Source organism: Kogia breviceps, chromosome 9 (assembly GCF_026419965.1).
Source record: "Kogia breviceps isolate mKogBre1 chromosome 9, mKogBre1 haplotype 1, whole genome shotgun sequence".
In the NCBI taxonomy this organism is placed as follows: Eukaryota; Metazoa; Chordata; class Mammalia; order Artiodactyla; family Physeteridae; genus Kogia; species Kogia breviceps.
In genome coordinates this window covers 76,866,582-76,884,689 of record NC_081318.1, presented here as the reverse complement: position 1 = coordinate 76,884,689, position 18,108 = coordinate 76,866,582, and the positions used below count along the sequence as shown (strand labels likewise).

General features: G+C 38.4%; 1 protein-coding gene across 4 annotated transcripts in view; it reads right to left on the bottom strand.

Moving 5' to 3' along the window:
• ELAPOR2 (endosome-lysosome associated apoptosis and autophagy regulator family member 2) overlaps nucleotides 1-18,108 on the bottom strand; it is a 266,046-nt gene that overhangs the window by 42,415 nt on the left and 205,523 nt on the right. For all 4 annotated transcript variants that reach the window (XM_067042702.1, XM_059073559.2, XM_067042701.1 and 1 more), the window contains exons 6-10: nucleotides 17,386-17,491; nucleotides 16,176-16,328; nucleotides 15,464-15,552; nucleotides 3,487-3,667; nucleotides 1,665-1,793 (exon numbers count right to left, since the gene is read on the bottom strand). In XM_067042702.1, coding sequence (XP_066898803.1) covers nucleotides 1,665-1,793; nucleotides 3,487-3,667; nucleotides 15,464-15,552; nucleotides 16,176-16,328; nucleotides 17,386-17,491 — 658 coding nt within the window. The remainder of the gene's footprint in view (nucleotides 1-1,664; nucleotides 1,794-3,486; nucleotides 3,668-15,463; nucleotides 15,553-16,175; nucleotides 16,329-17,385; nucleotides 17,492-18,108) is intronic.

Below are 18,108 nucleotides of genomic sequence, written 5' to 3'. Positions count from 1 at the left end.
CAAAATTCCAGTACATGAAGATGTACTTCTACATACCTATTCCACAACTGTGGTAAATTCAGATTGACAATACAAAAGAACCTCAAAGTACTGCAAGTCACACAGTCAAGTTGGTCAAAGCACATCCACTTTAATTCCATGATGGAGTAACGACTTCATGAGACAGTCTGCCCTGGGCCTCTCGGTTTGACCCCCATTATTTTGAGCACTGCTTTTCCCAAGGTTGGTTACTGAACCACCAGTCACAAAAATATACATCACCTTTTACCTCTGTATTTTTCACATTACTGTCTGCTCTTTCAATATCACATACTAAATATTGCAGAGATGTATACTTTTTAAATTAATAATTGAACATTTCTGAAAATCAGAAAAAATTTAAATTACAGCCTCTAGTGAATGAGTAAGCAAGTGGCTAAATCGAATATTGTCATGAGAGTTAGACGAAGAGTAACTTCTTTAAAAGACTGAATAAAAGTTTCAGATAATCTTCACTAATAAGTGAATACACACACATGCCCACACACACACAAATGTATCAATGCTTTCAATACATTCCCATTCTTATTTTTCTTACGTCTTAAACTTCTTCAACTTAGAGTTCAACCATAGGATCTTTTTGGAATATAAACCCTTATAGTCGGGTAATTACTGCTGTGTTATTTTTTTCTTCTCCCTTAGGATAAATTCCCAGAAGCAGGATTATTAGTTGATAAAGAGTACTATTCCATAATGTTCATTATATATAAAGGCTTTTTTTTCATGCATCTGTTTAACCAAAATTATTCAAGGACCTACGATTTGTCAACCTGAGTACTCATGTGTACATCTCACTTCCTACATCCCAAGCCTGTTTATTTCGGATAGGTGCTGATTTAAAACAGATGTGATTAGAAAGCTTTTTTTTTTTTTACAATGATCAAAAGTACAGTATTGAGAAAAAGTGAACTGATAAAAAAATGCCAATGAGCTTATAAAAGTAAAGGGCACATTTTAGTGTAAAACCCCAGTATCTATAACACCTATTTCTAGTGTCAAGTTTAAAAACACATACATAGATATGGTCATTCATTTGACCAACAAATATTGCAGAATAACTAAGTGGTAGGCTCACCATGCACTTAAAATGTAAAAACAAATAAAATTCAGCAACCCTCCTCTAGAACTCTGCCACATTTCCAAGTTTTCAGTAAGTGGGGTTCATATGCATTTGTAAACACGATCACAGACTTCATAGGCAAGGGGAATTAGAGATGATGTAACCCCTCCTTATGGCTCAGTGCTGAGCCAGAAAACCAATCCAGGCAGAAATGCTTTCATACAGTGTTATATATACACTACGACTCTTCCAAGTGGCAAACAACACAAATTTCATTGCTTCCCTTGGTGATCTATTCTGGTATTTATAACAACCATAAATGATGATCCTCAACATCTACTTCAAAACTGACTCCAAAAAAATGCAAAACAGTTTATATTCTTAGAGGTCAGTCATGTGGCTATGACACTATATTTACTATTTTTCTGTGAGGTCTGGAAAGACAGGCAAGTAGCCAAATGATAAGACTGAAGTTCCTCATAGCCATATTTAGTGTGTTTTTACACAGGTGAGTCCAAGAGTCTCTACCACCAAAATACACTGTGAAGGCTGATTCTGAACTCACCATTCATTCCGTCACACTTTGAATTCCCGACATTGAAGCAGGAGGTTTTCATGTTACCAGGAAGGACATTCCACCATTTATATTCAAACCCAAGTGCAGGCTCTGTTCCTGCTGGACATGGTCTACATTCTACAGGAGACAAATGGGGCAGAGAATTACAATTAAATCACATCTGGATAATTTCCTCTTCCTCTGTTCCAAGCACTACTACTACTAGCAGAGTACTAGCACTACTACTACTTTAACTAGCAGAGAGGCAAGTGGAAAGGAGAGATAGTAAACCACCAATTCCCTTAAGAATTAACAACTTTTTCAAGAGCAGTCTGAAAAGAAAAATAATTCTGGATAGAGTATACACATATATACTTGATTAACATGAAAAAGGAAAAGAACACAAAATCTTTTAAGATAATTTTTCCTTGCATTTCTGGGAATAACTGCTAATACTGAAATTACCTTCCATAAGAAGGGTGATTCTGAAATAAGTTCACTTACATGTGATCTTAGAATCAGTTTCTTCTACCTCAGAAATAAGGAAATATTCCACCCTTCCTACTAGTTACTAAACCTAACAGATTATTACACCATTTAATTATGGACTGACTACTTGAAATTCAAAATATTGGCTATACTTAAAAGTGATAATTGGGGCTTCCCTGGTGGCGCATTGGTTGAGAGTCCGCCTGCCGATGCAGGGGACACAGGTTCGTGCCCCGGTCCGGGAAGATCCCACCTGCCGCGGAGCTGCTGGGCCCGTGAGCCATGGCCGCTGAGCCTGCGTGTCCGGAGCCTGTGCTCCGCAACGGAAGAGGCCACAGCAGTGAGAGGCCCGCGTACCACACACACAAAAAAAGAGATGATGGGAGCTGAGGGGGATTTATAAATAAATCTAATTTAAATTAACATCTATGACACAAAATAAAAAGGTCTCTTACAATTATTTTTTTATTTAGCCAAGACACTTGGCATTATCACATCAGTAAAACAAGGGGAGAGAGAGAAAATGTTCATTGAGCAAGTATTTCCTGGTACCCAAGTACTGGAGGAGACATTTTTATATAACCTGCTCAGTGATGACGAGCTAGATATTATTGTCTGCAATTTTACAAATGAGAAAATGGAATTCAAATTAGTGGCTAAATCACACTATTGGTAGCCTGCAGCAAGTGGATTTGAACCCAAGTCAATTCAACTCTCGAGTCCTTTTTATGCTCTCAGAGGCTCTGGATATTTAGTAGACAGCACAGCTATATTCAAGTAAGATACATGCCACAAAAATGCACTGTAATCTTTATCTAGTAAAACTAAAACAAATTCCATAACCACTTTATTATTGTTTGGTAAGTACTAAATTCTTCCCAAACGTACACTTTGAAACAATCTACTTAGGAACTATTTTAATTGTTATTTGATCAAAATAATCAATTTTTGCTATTATTATCGCATAAAATGTGATTATTCCAGTTGAAATAGAAGTATTTTATGCTTGTATCAATATATGTGTGCACACACACTGGAAAAGGAGCACTTATCCATAATCACTTAAACTGGTGGAATTTTCTTATAAATATACAAAGCATCATTCCATTAAGAGGTTGTGTGTTACACAAAATGCCATTAAAAACTATCCTTATGCTATGTTGAATAAGCTACTGCAGTCTCATAATTCCCTTATATTTCTTAACTCTTCTTCAGTCTGTGAGATAAGAAAATTATGTGTTTTAGAAAATTTTCCATAAAAACAATTCAGGACAACGTCAATGGTGTCCAACAAGTTTATTTTACTCAAGGTCCAACTCTTGAACCAATTGATATCACGTACCCTTTGTTCCATCCGAAAACGTTCCAGGAGGGCAGGGATGGCAAGAAGAAGATCCATTGTTATAAAATCCAGGGTTGCAGGGTGGACAATCCTTCTTCTCTCCAGAAGGGGGCAACCTAATAGCATCTGTGAGATCCTCCCGGCAGATTTTGGGCTCTATCCATTTGTACATTATCTGCGTCTAGAGAGAGGGGGGGAAAAAAAGGCTTGCAAGTCACATAACATGCTTTATTTGCTTTAAAATTCCAAAGACGAACATGTTAAATTGACATGGTAAAGACTAGGTAAAGTTCAAACAGTGATAGAATAGAAGGGCCAGCTGAAGAGAATCTAAAACTTTAGTAACAAAATGAGACAAAAAGAAAAAAACTCTGCGGTGGGGAAATGACCATTACCTCCAAATGTTTTTACACTAGGCTGCAGGAGGCCTTATGTCATACAGCATGGCCTCATCATGAAATTCCTCTCTAAAATATACAGAACATGCTTGCAGCCCTGACTCTTCTAGCCACTGTTCACTTTATTCCCTAACTGCCCTAAGTTTCCATGCAGACTCCCTTTCTCACGCTGAGACCCACACTACTCTCTTCCTTTCCCCTATCTACAACACACATCATCATGCTTTGCACACAGTGATCACAAAACAAAAGTTATTTTTTTAAAAGAATACCTCTAGCTTCACATTGCAATCCTGTTATTTCATAAACCCTGGTCGATGCTCTCGGAGTCTTTTCCAATAACCTGATGTTGGACTACAAGAGCTGTAGCTAAAATATTTCCTCCTGAGGCTTCTAGGCCCTGTCAACCTGTGCTCCAAACAACAGGATTAGGATCACCTCTACCTTCATGGAGGGTAGTCTTTTCAACTTTTCCTCTCTCTCACACATGCACACCCCCCAAAACAAAACAAGATACAACTAAGTAGCTACAATTCAGACAAACCCAGAAAACTGTGATTATAAAATCATTGTCTTTTGGAACCAGAAACATTGTGTTAGCCATTTCAAAACAAAATTTATATGCACAGTGAAAAACATAAAAGGCATTCTAAATGCAAAGAGAAAAATCAACTCTTTCATAGCTTAATATCGTTTTTAAAAAGAGACTAAGAGTTCCCTCGTTAGACATATGGTCGGCTGAAAGTACTGTTTCTCCTTTATAACAGCTTCTGCAAAGATAAGTCTAATACTGAAGCAGGAGACCCAAAATTAAAGGCAATTCTCTATAGTTATTTCCAGTTAATAAGAAGTCATCTATAGTGAGCCCTTACGGCCACTCGATTTCATTCTCAAATATTCCCTTATGGAAGAATAGGTTACCTTATCTAATGAAGGTTTCTTAAGAACACGGTTTAAAAAGTAGAAGTCTCAACAGAAGTAAAAACAACATTTTTTTTCTTTTTACAACTCTCTCTGCATTTATGGCCTACATCATGATACAGCTTAACCAGCCACTTCCCCCATCTGCCTCGCTCACCATCTGCCAAATGATGGCTATTCCTGCTGGAGTTTCCTAAACAGCTGAAAAAAGTAAACAGATCCTGTATCCAACAGGGGCTCTCAATTCCTCTGAGAAAGGCAATGTAAAACTCAGAGAACTAAGCAAAAGAAACCTCATTAGATTTGGGGGATTGTCGTTTTTAAGTTCTGGCTTAACAAGCATCAAAAATAAATTTCCAAGGCTAGGCCATTCACAAATTTGCTGATTTTTTTTTTTTTTTTTTCCGTATGCGGGCCTCTCACTGTTGTGGCCTCTCCCGTTGCGGAGCACAGGCTCCGGACGCGCAGGCTTAGCGGCCATGGCTCACGGGCTTAGTTGCTCCGCGGCATGTGGGATCCTCCCGGACCGGGGCACGAACCCGCGTGCCCTGCATCGGCAGGCGGACTCTCAACCACTGCGCCACCAGGGAAGCCCATGCAAATACATTTTTGATAGATTGGCTAACCACATGATTTTCAATCCAAGCACATGTTTAAAAATTAGAAAATATGCACCACCTTTAAACATTTAAACGTTGAAATTTCAAATGCTCTACAGTGAAAAGTTTTCTTTGCAGAGCCTCTTGCTCCACATGGCAGATTGATTCTGTGCCTCTCTTTCTAATGGGGCAGATGATTTCAAGTCTAGCTGACTGGGGAAAGATAACAATTAATATTAATGATCTTTAGCACCAGATGGCTCCCAGTGCAGGTGAAAAACCAACAGTCAAGTCACTCTTCGGCAAGTTGAGATAGAATTATGAAATGCTTTATGAAACCAAAACCCTAACAGAGCAAAACTGAGCAGATTGCCATTAAGATTACAGAAGAGCTACAGTCTCCAGGTATATTTAAAATATATAAGCATGAGTAAAATATGTTTTAAAGAAATGCATTGGGGGTATCGATTGGAAGCTGGTTTTCACATAAAAATAAAATTCAAAACTGGGAAGACTGAAGTTTAGACCAATTTTGAGACTGGGTTTGTCCATGGTTGCCAGCTTTCTTCGAAAGTCGCTGCACAAATGCACTAAGGCTTTGTAGACTGGCTGAGCTCATCTAAGCTAAATTATATGTTGTTTCAAAGGGTTTACTGATTGTCACTCCACCCTAACAGCCCTGTGCATCATGACGTTCTAACTCAGATATTCCCACTCAGGCAGGCTATCACTTGTCTCTCTGCCTCTCTCAAACCTCAATCCTCTCCAGCTGCAAATCACCGGGCACTCATCATTTGTCTCTCTTGTTATTACCACCCCATTCTGCCAAGTTGTGTCTGACCCCTCCTTCAAAGCCAGGCTTAACATCACATCTGTGCTAAGCACATCCTCAGCCCACCCTTCTACGTAGAAGCATTCACTTGGATTCCTTTTCTATGAAGCCTCTGCTGTTTTCTGTTTTCCCCTGTGGTTTCCTCCCTGTCCCTTTCCTAAATGCTTAAAAGTCTGGGTCCTCTTCTTCCATTATGTGGAAGACACCATGGGGATTTAACATTGTACTGGGAAAAAACAAAAACAAAAACACACTGTACCGGAGGTTCTAGCTGGGGCTTTAGGCAAGAAACTGTTCTAAAATTAAATATAATAAAAAACACTAAACTGACACTGTGAGTGGATGAGTTATATGGTATGAGAATTACATCTCAATAAACCTTTCTTTTAAGAAAAGCTTTTAAAGAAGACTATCATGAAATTTTTATTTTAAATTCAGAAATCCTGGGGCTTTCTTGGTGGCACAGTGGTTAAGAATCCACCTGCCAATGCGGGGGACATGGGTTCAAGCCCTGGTCCAGGAAGATCCCACATGCTGTGGAGCAACTAAGCCGGTGTGCCACAACTACTGAGCCCGTGCGCCACAACTACTGAGGCTGCGTTCTAGAGCCCATGCTCCACAACGAGAAGCCACTACAATGAGAAGCCCATGCACCGCAACAAAGAGTAGCCCCCGCTCACCGCAACTAGAGAAAGCCCACGCACAGCAATGATGATGCAACACAGCCAAAAATAAATAAATAAATAAATTTATAAAATAAAACTCAGAAATTCCTAGTCACTGAGAAATGCCATGTTGTTTCCTATCATCCTAATTAAGAAACACAGGCTCCAAGTACATTCCACTTGCTTAAGTCATATAGGAAGAAAGCCTAATCTAAAACCCATATCCCTTTATACCCTATTTTTTAAATGTCCCCTCCATCTTACTTCTGCTTTATAATTCGGAAGGACTGTGTTACAGACATTGAGCACTTGGAATAATGTGTAATACTGAAGTTAATTAAAGGGCAAAGAAAGTACTACATAATCTGATACAAAAACACTAGCAAACCCTTTATGATCCAACAATTTCCTAGACTCAGAGATGAAGACGTTCCATGGTCGGCTGTCTCCTCTCAAGAAGGCTTCCTTCTAAAACAACCTTCCCTACCAGGCACTCTCTAGCTTTGCCAGGAAGTTTCCAATTTAACAGAACATGCCGTTCCAAAACTGGGCAACTCTGGTTGTCAGAACATCATTACATACAACTGAAATTTATCTTCTTTAAGTTTGCCTGATAAACCAAATTTTGCCTTATGGGATAACAAAGAAAGGTCTATTTCTTTTTTCTCTAAGACTTCCCTTCAAATGCTTAAACTTACTATTTGGGAAATTCTTATTAAGTATCTACTATGTGTAGAAGAAAGCATTATAGGAAATTTAAATATTAATAAGACAAACTGTTTGCTCTGAAGGAGGTTACAGTTTAATAAGAGAGATTCACAAACTGCTATAATATAAAAAGAAAAATATACAAAGAGCATACAAAAGCATCAGATTTGGAAACAGAGTTGGGTTAGAATTCCAGCCTTAAGACATAGCTATGAGTAGCTATGACCTTAGGGAAGTTACTTAACCTCATCAAGCCTCAGCTTCCTTGTTTGCAAACTGGGTATATTAATGTCTAATCACATAGCTGTTGAAAAAAAGAACTGGTGGCAATGTGTGAATACACACACACACACACACACACACTCACACACAGAAAGAGCAAGCATGCAGATAAATAGGTAAAGGACAGCTGCTTCTGCTATTAATACTATCACTACTATTACTATTATTACTGTCATCATCATCATTTCCAAGAGAAACATGAAATGTCATGGTTATTCAAAGGAAAGAGATCAGATCTCTTTGGGACAACTAGGAAACACCAGCAAGATGATCATGATTCCTCCATCCGATGGTGTCTTTCTTCCAAGCTGAAAAAATATTCCCAAAAACTTCAACCATACTTCATATGAAATAGTTTAATATCCTGGCCTCTTTTATCTAGACTCTTCCCATTTTGTGAAAATTTCCCCAAGCCTCTATCAAGGGCAGAACACAACACTCTAAACGTGTTAATCATACATTCATTCACCAATTCTCTCATTCACTAATTTATTCAAAAGATGTTTCACTACCTTCTGCATTCCAGGTACTCTACTAGGCCTAGAGATTTTTTTTTTTAATGATTAAGAACATGTTTCTGTCTACAGGAAGCAGAGACTCTGGTGAAGGAAACAGTCATCTTTACAAGTATTTGCAATAAAGTGATCTCATACCAAAACACTAGCAAACTATAATCACCATGTAAGTATCAAGAGAGGTATGTACAAAATTATGTGGGAATTCCCAGTATTTCAAGACAATCTTGCCAGAGCTACCTTATTTAAGAGTGGACGTGTTCTGTGAACCCGTAGAGGATCACTCTCGTTCTACTGCGGTAACAGACACCATCTCTCTCTCTTTAGGAATTGACTTGTGTGATGCTGAAAGGAACTGGATTATATGGTCTGGCCTCCCCAGCCATAGGGATTAGAAGGTGAACTCAGCTGTCTAACCAGACTTGCTCACGCTACTGGACAGAATGGCTGGTCTGAGATGGGCTCGTGATTCAAGCAGGGCCAGAGTCTTTTTGGAAACTTCGGTCAGCCCTCCTATAAAACGCTGTGAGGGTGACACTGGTTTGGGTAGAGATGTCAGGGGGTATCTGGCACCAGAGCAAAGAACCTACCTGAGAAGGAAATCAAACTGAGCTCAGAATATCAGCGAGAAGAGCAAGAGAAAGTCTTGATAAAACTCTTTGCTCTGCAATGATTTCCCAGTCACATGAGTCAAGAGACTCCTGCCCTGCCTCCTCCCACTCCAATTCTGAAAAGTATTTTTTAAATTCATTAAATTTTCTAATCATCCCCAAGTACAGAAGCAAAACTGACACCTTGCTTTGCCACCATTAAAAGGAAACATGTATCACATCCAAGAGTGGTAAGGGTAGGAGGGACTTCTTTTTACCCTGAAATAAAACAGACCAAAAAAAGTTACTCGGTCTAGTTTTGGTACCCAAGAAAATAAAAACTTAAGCTTTTCTGTAAGTTGCTGATTCCTTTACAAAACTACCTTAACCCCCTGACTTTTGCAGGCAGATATGAGACAACCTCTGTTGATATGATGAACAAGATAATTGTTAGCAGTTTGAGACTAACATATACACACACTATATATAAAATGGATATTCACCAAGGACAGACTGTATAGCACAGGGAACCCTACACAATATTCTGTAATAACCTATATGGGAAAAGAATCTGAAAAAGATAGATAAATGTATATGTATAACTGATTCACTTTGCTGCACAGGAGAAACTAACAGAACATTGTAAATCAACTACACTCCAATATGATCTAAAAATTAAGAAAAAAAAAAAACCCAAAAAACGAATGCCTATTATATGCCCCTCAGGTCTTGGAAATCCGGGCTGGTTCACAGCCCTGGAGCCTCAGTAGCCTTGGTTCCCAAGGCTGGACTCACATGGCGCTGAGAAAGATGGGAACGATGTGCCAGCAAAGGAGCTCCCCTTGGACCTGTAGTGCCTGGTCCCCTCTGGATGGGACCACAATCTCCAGATCCAGGCGGACCTTCCTACAGCTATGCCAAGCCTAGTGCAACCAAAAAACTGTGGACTGTCTGGGCTGGAAGAGCACTGAAAAGCCACCTGGTCCCCACATCTCCTGATGCTGAGGTACCCACCTCCAGCATTCTTCCTTAGAGTCGTTTCCCCCATGGATGAAAGCAAACTCTGCACAGTTTTGCAGGGGTTGGGATTGGTACGGGGGTTGTAGTGGAAGGGGGAAGATGTAAAGAAACACAAGCCCTTGGGTGTCTGTTCTACCACACTCCACTCTCCTTTACAACCCTGGAACAGGACTTTCACCAAGCCTCTGGTTACCCCAGTAACCCGAGTTTGGCATGAAGAAATGCTGCTACCTTGTGGCCGTTTGCCATAACTACAACTTTAAAACCAGTGCTTATGGGCACTTGACATTCACAAGGCCTGTGGAGCTCTAAATGATACCTGTCTTCAACAAATGTCCTAGGGTAGTACTCGAAAGAGAATTTGTAAAAGGGCAGACTCTCAAGAAGCCAACTTCAAAAGGTAAATTTCCCACACACTGATGGAAGGAAGGAAGGAAGGAAGGACGCACATGGAAAAAGATGCTCAGCATCGGTTAATAGTAGAGAAATGCAAATCAAAACAACAACGACGTATTACTTGGCACCAATCAGAATGGCCATCATTAAAACGTCTACGAACAAAAATTGCTGGAGAGATGTGGAGAAAAGGGAACCCTCCCATGCTGTTGGTGAGACTGTAAATTGGTACAGCCACTATGGAGAACACTATGGAGCTTCCTTAAGAAACTAAAAATAGAGCTACCCTATGATCTGGCCGTCTCACTCCTGTGCGTCTCTCTGGTGAAAGCCATAGTTCGAAAACACACGTGCACTCCAACCTTCACTGCAGCACTATGTACAATAGGCAGGACCCGAAAGCAACCAAAATGTCCATGGACGGATGGATAAAGAAGACGTGGTACAGATACAGAAGGGAATATTACTCCACCATGAAAACGAATGAAATAATGCCATTTGCAGAAACATGAATGCACCTGGAGATGATCATACTAAGCGAAATAAGTGATATAGAGAAAGCCAAATATCATGATATCACTTATATGTAGAATCTTAATAAATGGTATAAATGAACCTATTTACAAAACAAATAGAGTCACAGATGCAGAAAACCAACTTATGGTTACCAAAGGGGAAAAGTGGTAGGGATAAATTGGGAGCTTGGGATTAACATACACACAGTACTATTTGTAAAATAGGTAACCAACAAGGCCCTACTGTGTAGAACAGGGAACTCTGCTCAATATTCTATAATAACCTAAATGGGAAAAGAATTTGAAAAAGAATTGAGTCATGTATATGTATAACTGAATCACTTTTCTGTACACTTGAAACTAACAAAATTTTAAATCAACTGTATTCCAATATAAAATAAAAATTTTTTAAAAACCAGCTTAAATGAAAACCCAATTTTCAATTTTTATATTCTTGAAAGGTTTTTCCCCTTTAAATATCTGCTGTATTTTTTAATTTTCTGAGCCGGGTCTACTAAAGCCTGGATTCTCTTATAAATCTTTTTAGCAAGTTAATGTTTTCTCTTTTTTAAATACTTTTATATCTGAGACTTTCTTGGACACAAATAAATTTTGATTTTACTAATTTGAGCTCATTTTTCAAACACAGAGATCTTCCTGACCCAGCTTTATAAATTTACTATTTACAAATTTACTATTTACTATTTACAAATTTACTATTTGGTATACTTAACCCTAATGTCTTCATGCAAGTTAAGGATTTTTCAATAATATGATGAAAATAAATTATTACTCCTAGTCCAGATTAACTATTCTCCTAGCTGCCATCCAATTATAAAATCAAACATTTTACATATAGTTCTTGGGTTAGCCATATATCCAACTTAACCATATCACTGGGTCCACAGTTCTTTGTCTTACCCACAGAGAGCTTATCCATACGGAGATCATCCACAGCGAGAAACTCCATCAAATATCTTGTTAATATTAAAAGATGCCCTCTCTTGAAGAATACTTGTCCATTATCACGGGTCAACATTCTTTTGGGCTCAAATCTCAAGCACTGAATCTGTGCCTGTGCTTGTATGTAACCATATGGGGGTACCTCATGCAACACAGGTAAAAAGTGGGCTCTACGCAACCTTTAGAAAACAAAATATATGTAACATTTTCAAGCTACCTCACTACTATGAAAGCATGCCTACTCTAGCACTAGCCTGTGGCATCCAGGGTGACTCCCTACTCATACCCTCACATTCTAGTCACACTCAGGCTCCCTCCCTTGTCATGTCTTCACCATCCTGCTCCCTCCTGCAGAAAAGCTCTCCTCCCATGCCCTTGCCCAGGTTTTACACAGCTCTGAAGCCTTCCCTGATTTGATCAGAGCCCCAAAAAACTCAAGACTTCCCTGCTGTAGCACTAATAACAATTAGAAATAATTCATTTTCTTTGACAGACTACCTCTTCCTCTAAAGTCTAGACCAGTAGTTCTCAAATTGCTGAGACCTTGGACCTGCAGAATCAGAATTACCTGGGACTTCTTAGAAATGTACATTCTCAGGCCCTGCCCCAGATCTACTGAAACAGAAAATCTGAGACAGGAACCCCCAGGTGAGTCTGATCCTCACCGAAACTGGACAACCACTGCTCTACCATCTATGGAGACGTGTATCTTCTTCTTCTCCCTATCCTTACGTGGCCCTGCTCTCATCACTCAGCAACTCTGTATATAACCAATGCTCTGTAAAGATTCACTGAATAAATGCGTGAATAAGTAGGCATTCCACATTTTTCATGATGTAAATGAGAGTCTCTTAATCAGGATTAGAATGCTTCCAGTTACCAATTTAAATTTTCCTTAAAAATGTCTCCTAGAGGCAGGAAGCAATCAAACAATGAGGCTTCAAAAACTCGAACGTTCCTGTGTCGTATAAATTATAATGTTCAAAGTCTGTATACTTCAAGAGCCACTTCCCTTGATGATCCTCTCCAAGCACGGGGAAAATAAGATCAAAAAGAGTATGACAGGACAAAAAGAGCCAAAACACAGTTGCTGAACAACCTAGGAAACATCACTAAGCCACCGGGAAATCACCAGGCTACTCCAAGCAAGAATAACATACCTCTTAAAAAGATGAAACCACAACAAATGAAAATGTTGAAACAAACAAAAATAGAAAAAAATTCAAATTCACACGTGTTATTCACACTTCTTCACTATATCTGTTATCTAATTAAGTTCCCATTGCATTTTGTTCACTTCTGAAGCTAGAAACATTTCCCTTGAATTAAGTCTTAAAGCAGTTTTTAAAGAATCACTGATATAAAATAGATAACTAATAAGGACCTACTGTACAGCACAGGAAATTCTACTCAGTGCTCTGTAATGACCCATATGGGAAAAGAATCTTAAAAAAGAGTGGATATATGTATAAGTATAACTGATTCACTTTGCTGTACAGCAGAAACTAACACAGCATTGTAAATCAACTCTACTCCAATTAAAAAAAAAAAAAAAAAAGAATGTCTGAGTTTATGGTGTGCTGGTACACTGTTTTGTTCTATACCAAGAACAAGTTCAGAGTTTACCCAGACACAACAGAAAGAGCATAATTTGTGTGTATGTGTGTACCCAATACGCTGTGGGTATACACATGTGCATATACGTGTGTGTGTGTGTGCATGTGTGTGTATTCTACATTTAATATATTTTAATATATGGCTTTACTTCCTTAATTAAGCCCAGGTCAACTAGATTTTGTCACTCTATTCACTAACATAATAAAAACTACTCACTAACATAATAAAAATATGACTTTTGAATACTTTCATTATAGCAAAATCAAGATCTATTTGTATACTGGATCTCATTCATTTAAGCTTCAGTAATGCTGAATTAATGACTATTATTTATTATATAAAATAAACTAAATTTAATTTGCCTTACTCATTAATAAGGAAAGTTTAGCTAAGAAAAGTTTAAAGAAACATTATTCCAGGTTACTTTCAACCCACCTTAATGGCTCTCTACATATATTTTCCAAATAGAAATAGGCCTCACTTGGCCATTATAGTAGGGCATTCAAGATCTTACTTCATAACTCCTTGTCACTTAAAAGCTGTTAGAGTTACTATTCTTATTAAAAGTAATAGATGTACTTCTAATCATTGAAATTTTCCACTAATTTAAACTGGCCTTCCTTTGACTTATTCTGAGTTAGTAAGTACTCGCTGTACTGTAGACACAAGAATATACTTGGTCTTAAGTATTCAAAAGTAAATTCTTTTTTAGAAAAACCTAAGGACTAAGGGTAAGATTAACAATTATATAAATATAAAAATTATAGATTAGAACCTAAGGATACAAAATTAAGAAAAAAAAGTAATACTGACATCTCTGTACATGTTACAAACTAGGTCAAGAAATTAAATGTCATTATTTCAAAGATGCAAAAAACACACAAAGAATGCTGCAGCACAGCCACCTTCACCTCAGTTTCTCCTATTGACATAGGCTAGTATGGTTAACTTTTTATTTTTTTATTTTTTTAAGATTTATTTATTTTATTTATTTTTGGCTGTGTCAGGTCTTAATGGCAGCACGTGGGATCTTCGTTGAGGCACACGGGATCTTTCATTGTGGCACGCGGGCTTCTCTCTAGTTGTAGCTGCAGGTTTTTCTCTCTCTAGTTGTGGCACGCGGGCTCTGTAGTTTGTGGCATGCGGTCTCTCTAGTCAGGGTGCCCAAGCTCAATAGTTGTGGTGCAAGGGCTTAGTTGCCCCGCAGCATGCGGGATCTTAGTTCCACGCCCAGGGATCCATCGAACCCACATCCCCTGCACTGTAAAGCAGATTCTTTACCACTGGACCACCAGGGAAGTCCCTAACTTTTTAATTAAGACAATGGCAGGTCAACTGCAGAGTTCATGTGTGCATTATTCCTCTGGCTAAGTGCCATTTATATGGTAATGACTTTGCATTTTCTAAATGCAATTACACAGCAATCTGCCATAACTGAATCAGCCTATGGCTGCATGGCTTTTATTGACCAAACCTACTGAGTAACCAAATAAAGAGAAGTTACACAGTATTTCCATCCTGTGAGTCGCAGAACACACTTGAAGGCTTGCTTCTCCTGCTATTATTTCTGACAAAAATGTAACTGTTAAAAATAGCAGTAATTGATTGGGCACTCACTATGTGCCAGGCACTATGCTAAGAACCTTAAATTGAGTATTTCATGCATTCTCATGGCAGCCTTATGAAGTAGGTACTGACATTATTCCCATTTTACAGATGAAAAAACAGACTTAGAGCAAATAATTTGCCCACAGCCCTACAAAGCAGTAGATACAAAAATCAAAGCTGGGAAGGTGGGTTTCAGAGTCTAAAACCTTAAATTTCCTTCGTGCTACTTACACACACATACTATAAATCTACTACTCATTTAAGTCTCTCATGAACAAATTCGAGTCTGCTCAAATTGGGAAAAGGGTGAATAAATGTGGGATGGAGCTGACTGAACACGGCCTGTACCTTTCCTTCCTCATCACATGGAGTGTGGATCTGGAAATAGTCTTTTGTGGTACAGGGAGGACGCTCCTTACACTTGCTGGATCCTTCTTCTGCAACATGAAAACGAATTTTAGAAATGAGTCATTTGTGTTGTGACTCTAAGAAAAGGCAAACATGAAAACAGACAAACAAACAAAAAGTAGACAAGTGAAAAGTAAAAATAACTGCACCAGAGGAATTTAGGTAGAACTAGCTAGGTCTAAAGAAAATAAAGGCCTGCATGTTTATTTTCCCTAGAGCAATAAATGTTTCCATGATACACAAGGAGCATATCATAGTTTTTCCAAGAAGACATTAGATTTCCTCCATTATCACAGAATGTTGTAAATTTGGAACAAATTAAAAGTTTCTAAGTACATCTCCTTGCCAAGGAATCATCTAAAAGTACAATAAGAACCTTTTGAGACAAGTATAAACATATCCAAAACAGTTACCTTGGCAGGGGTGGGGGTGGAATAGAAAACATTACAGACAAAGAGAAAAGTCCTGCAGAAAGGGGTAATTAGATGTCCTATTTTACCCACTCAGTATGGATTCCGTTCAGCACTTTGGTTTCTGGCCCACTGTTTCCATCACATCGTATGTGTGATTTCTGGCTTATGACTACATACTCTCAACCAACATAAATTTAGAAAGAAAAGAACAAAGAGTATAAATTGCAGACTCATTTTACCTGAAAACTGGGAGGCCTCGTCACACTTGATGCATTCTTTGGCTCCTTTCTCAGAATAGGTGTTTCTGGGACAAACTTGGCAGATGAATGAACCTGGTTCGTCACTGAAGGTGCCAGGCTTGCATGGAAAGCATTCTGATGTGTATGCCACCCCTGTGTGGTAATGGGAAACAAAGCATGGGAGGCAGGACCCAACAGCAACAAGCAAATCAGTGCGTCCTTGCTGCCTCTACCAGAAGTGAGAGAGAAATATTAACAATAAGCTTAGCCCAAGTCTTTTATATCCCATTAATTCAACACCAAAAACATATTTACTATGTGCAAGGAACTGGGCTGGATACTGAATTGAACACATAAGTGGAGCAAACACTTCAACAAGAGATTCAGACTTGATAGAGGTATACAGTCAATGTATAAACTCGGCTGTCAAAAGACAACTCCACTAATCAGAAGTGGCATAAACTCTAAGGTTCCCTCCAGTTCTATACCATTCTCTCATCTTTGTGGCCACCTGCTCCCTTTTTCTCCACTGTTCACTACGTAACTGACAAGACCTAAGGGACCCTGGGAAAGGCTCGACTCTTCTTCTGGCTTGTAATTCCAGCCTTTGCCAGCAGATGTCCCTATGACTAATGAGTTAGCGTCACAGGAACAGGTGTACCTAGAACATGCTAAAACGTTAAGCCAAACTTTAATAAAGGAGAATCAACTGCTTTAATTAAAAGTAGCCTTAATTGAGAATGAACCATGCCAGGGTTTACTGGCTACTCTTCTGAGCCAGAAAATGCACAGCTGGTTCAGAGAGGTAAAAGGTATAGGAGACAGTCAGGCCAAGATATTTATTTCACTGTTATTTTTAGGGATATAGTGGTGACCTGAATAAGCACTATGTCAGCACAATAGAGACTTCTCGAATGAATAGTAGGACCTTATTAATAAATATTATTTTCTTTTATTTAAAGACACCTACAATTACCATTATGTTTATTTTTTCCACACAGATTAAATAATTCAGTTTAGGGATAGGAAAACAAAAAAATCCCAGTCAATTTGCCAAGAATAAAACCAGGGTCTCTAGGCCTATATGATGTCTAACATATTAATTTCTGTCCTAAATCCTCGTGAGCCAGCAAAACCAACCAAGTAATCAATATTTTAACTAACTATTAAATGTGACAGGAGACTATCAGAGCAGACTGCTGTGAAATACCTTCAATTGTGATATTTTTCACCAACACTGGCTTGACTGCCTTGGAACCCATAAGGATGCCTGTAGTTCTCCAGTACAGTATGTTTGTACCTGATTTCAACATTACCTATAAAGAGAACACAAGATACTCAGGTCAGATAAACCATGCTACCTATAACCATATCTAGAAGCTAATCTCTTATACACTTTTCAGTGCATTATAATGAAATACCATTATTTGGAACCCACAAATTTAAATCTACTGTTAATTGAGACCTAAGCTCTGCTTCAATTCTAAAAAAAAAAATAGTTTGCCAACCCCAAAAATATAGTAATGATAAAAGGAAAAGAAAATTCTTCAAGCATGATAAAAGATAAAATGATTTTCAAATCATTTGCATGAAGTCTCGGTTTATATTTCAAAGGGACTCATTTTAGACAGTGAAAGGCACGTAGCCCAGTTACATATTGATTGGCTCCCACTATTCATAAGTAGATCTTTGGGCTCTGAAAACAAAAAGGTAACAGAATGAGTTTGCTTCATTTTAAAATTATTTAACAAAAAACATTGCAACAGCAACAAGAGAAAAATAGGTCTATTCTTATAGAATAACCCAATTTAACTCTATGACTCCAGAACTTAAACGATACCACGTCTAATATTTGCTTCCTTTGCCACCAGAACATTTTTATATTTATAAATCAAACTACTTTTCTGATCAGTTTCCTGCTGATTCAGTCAAG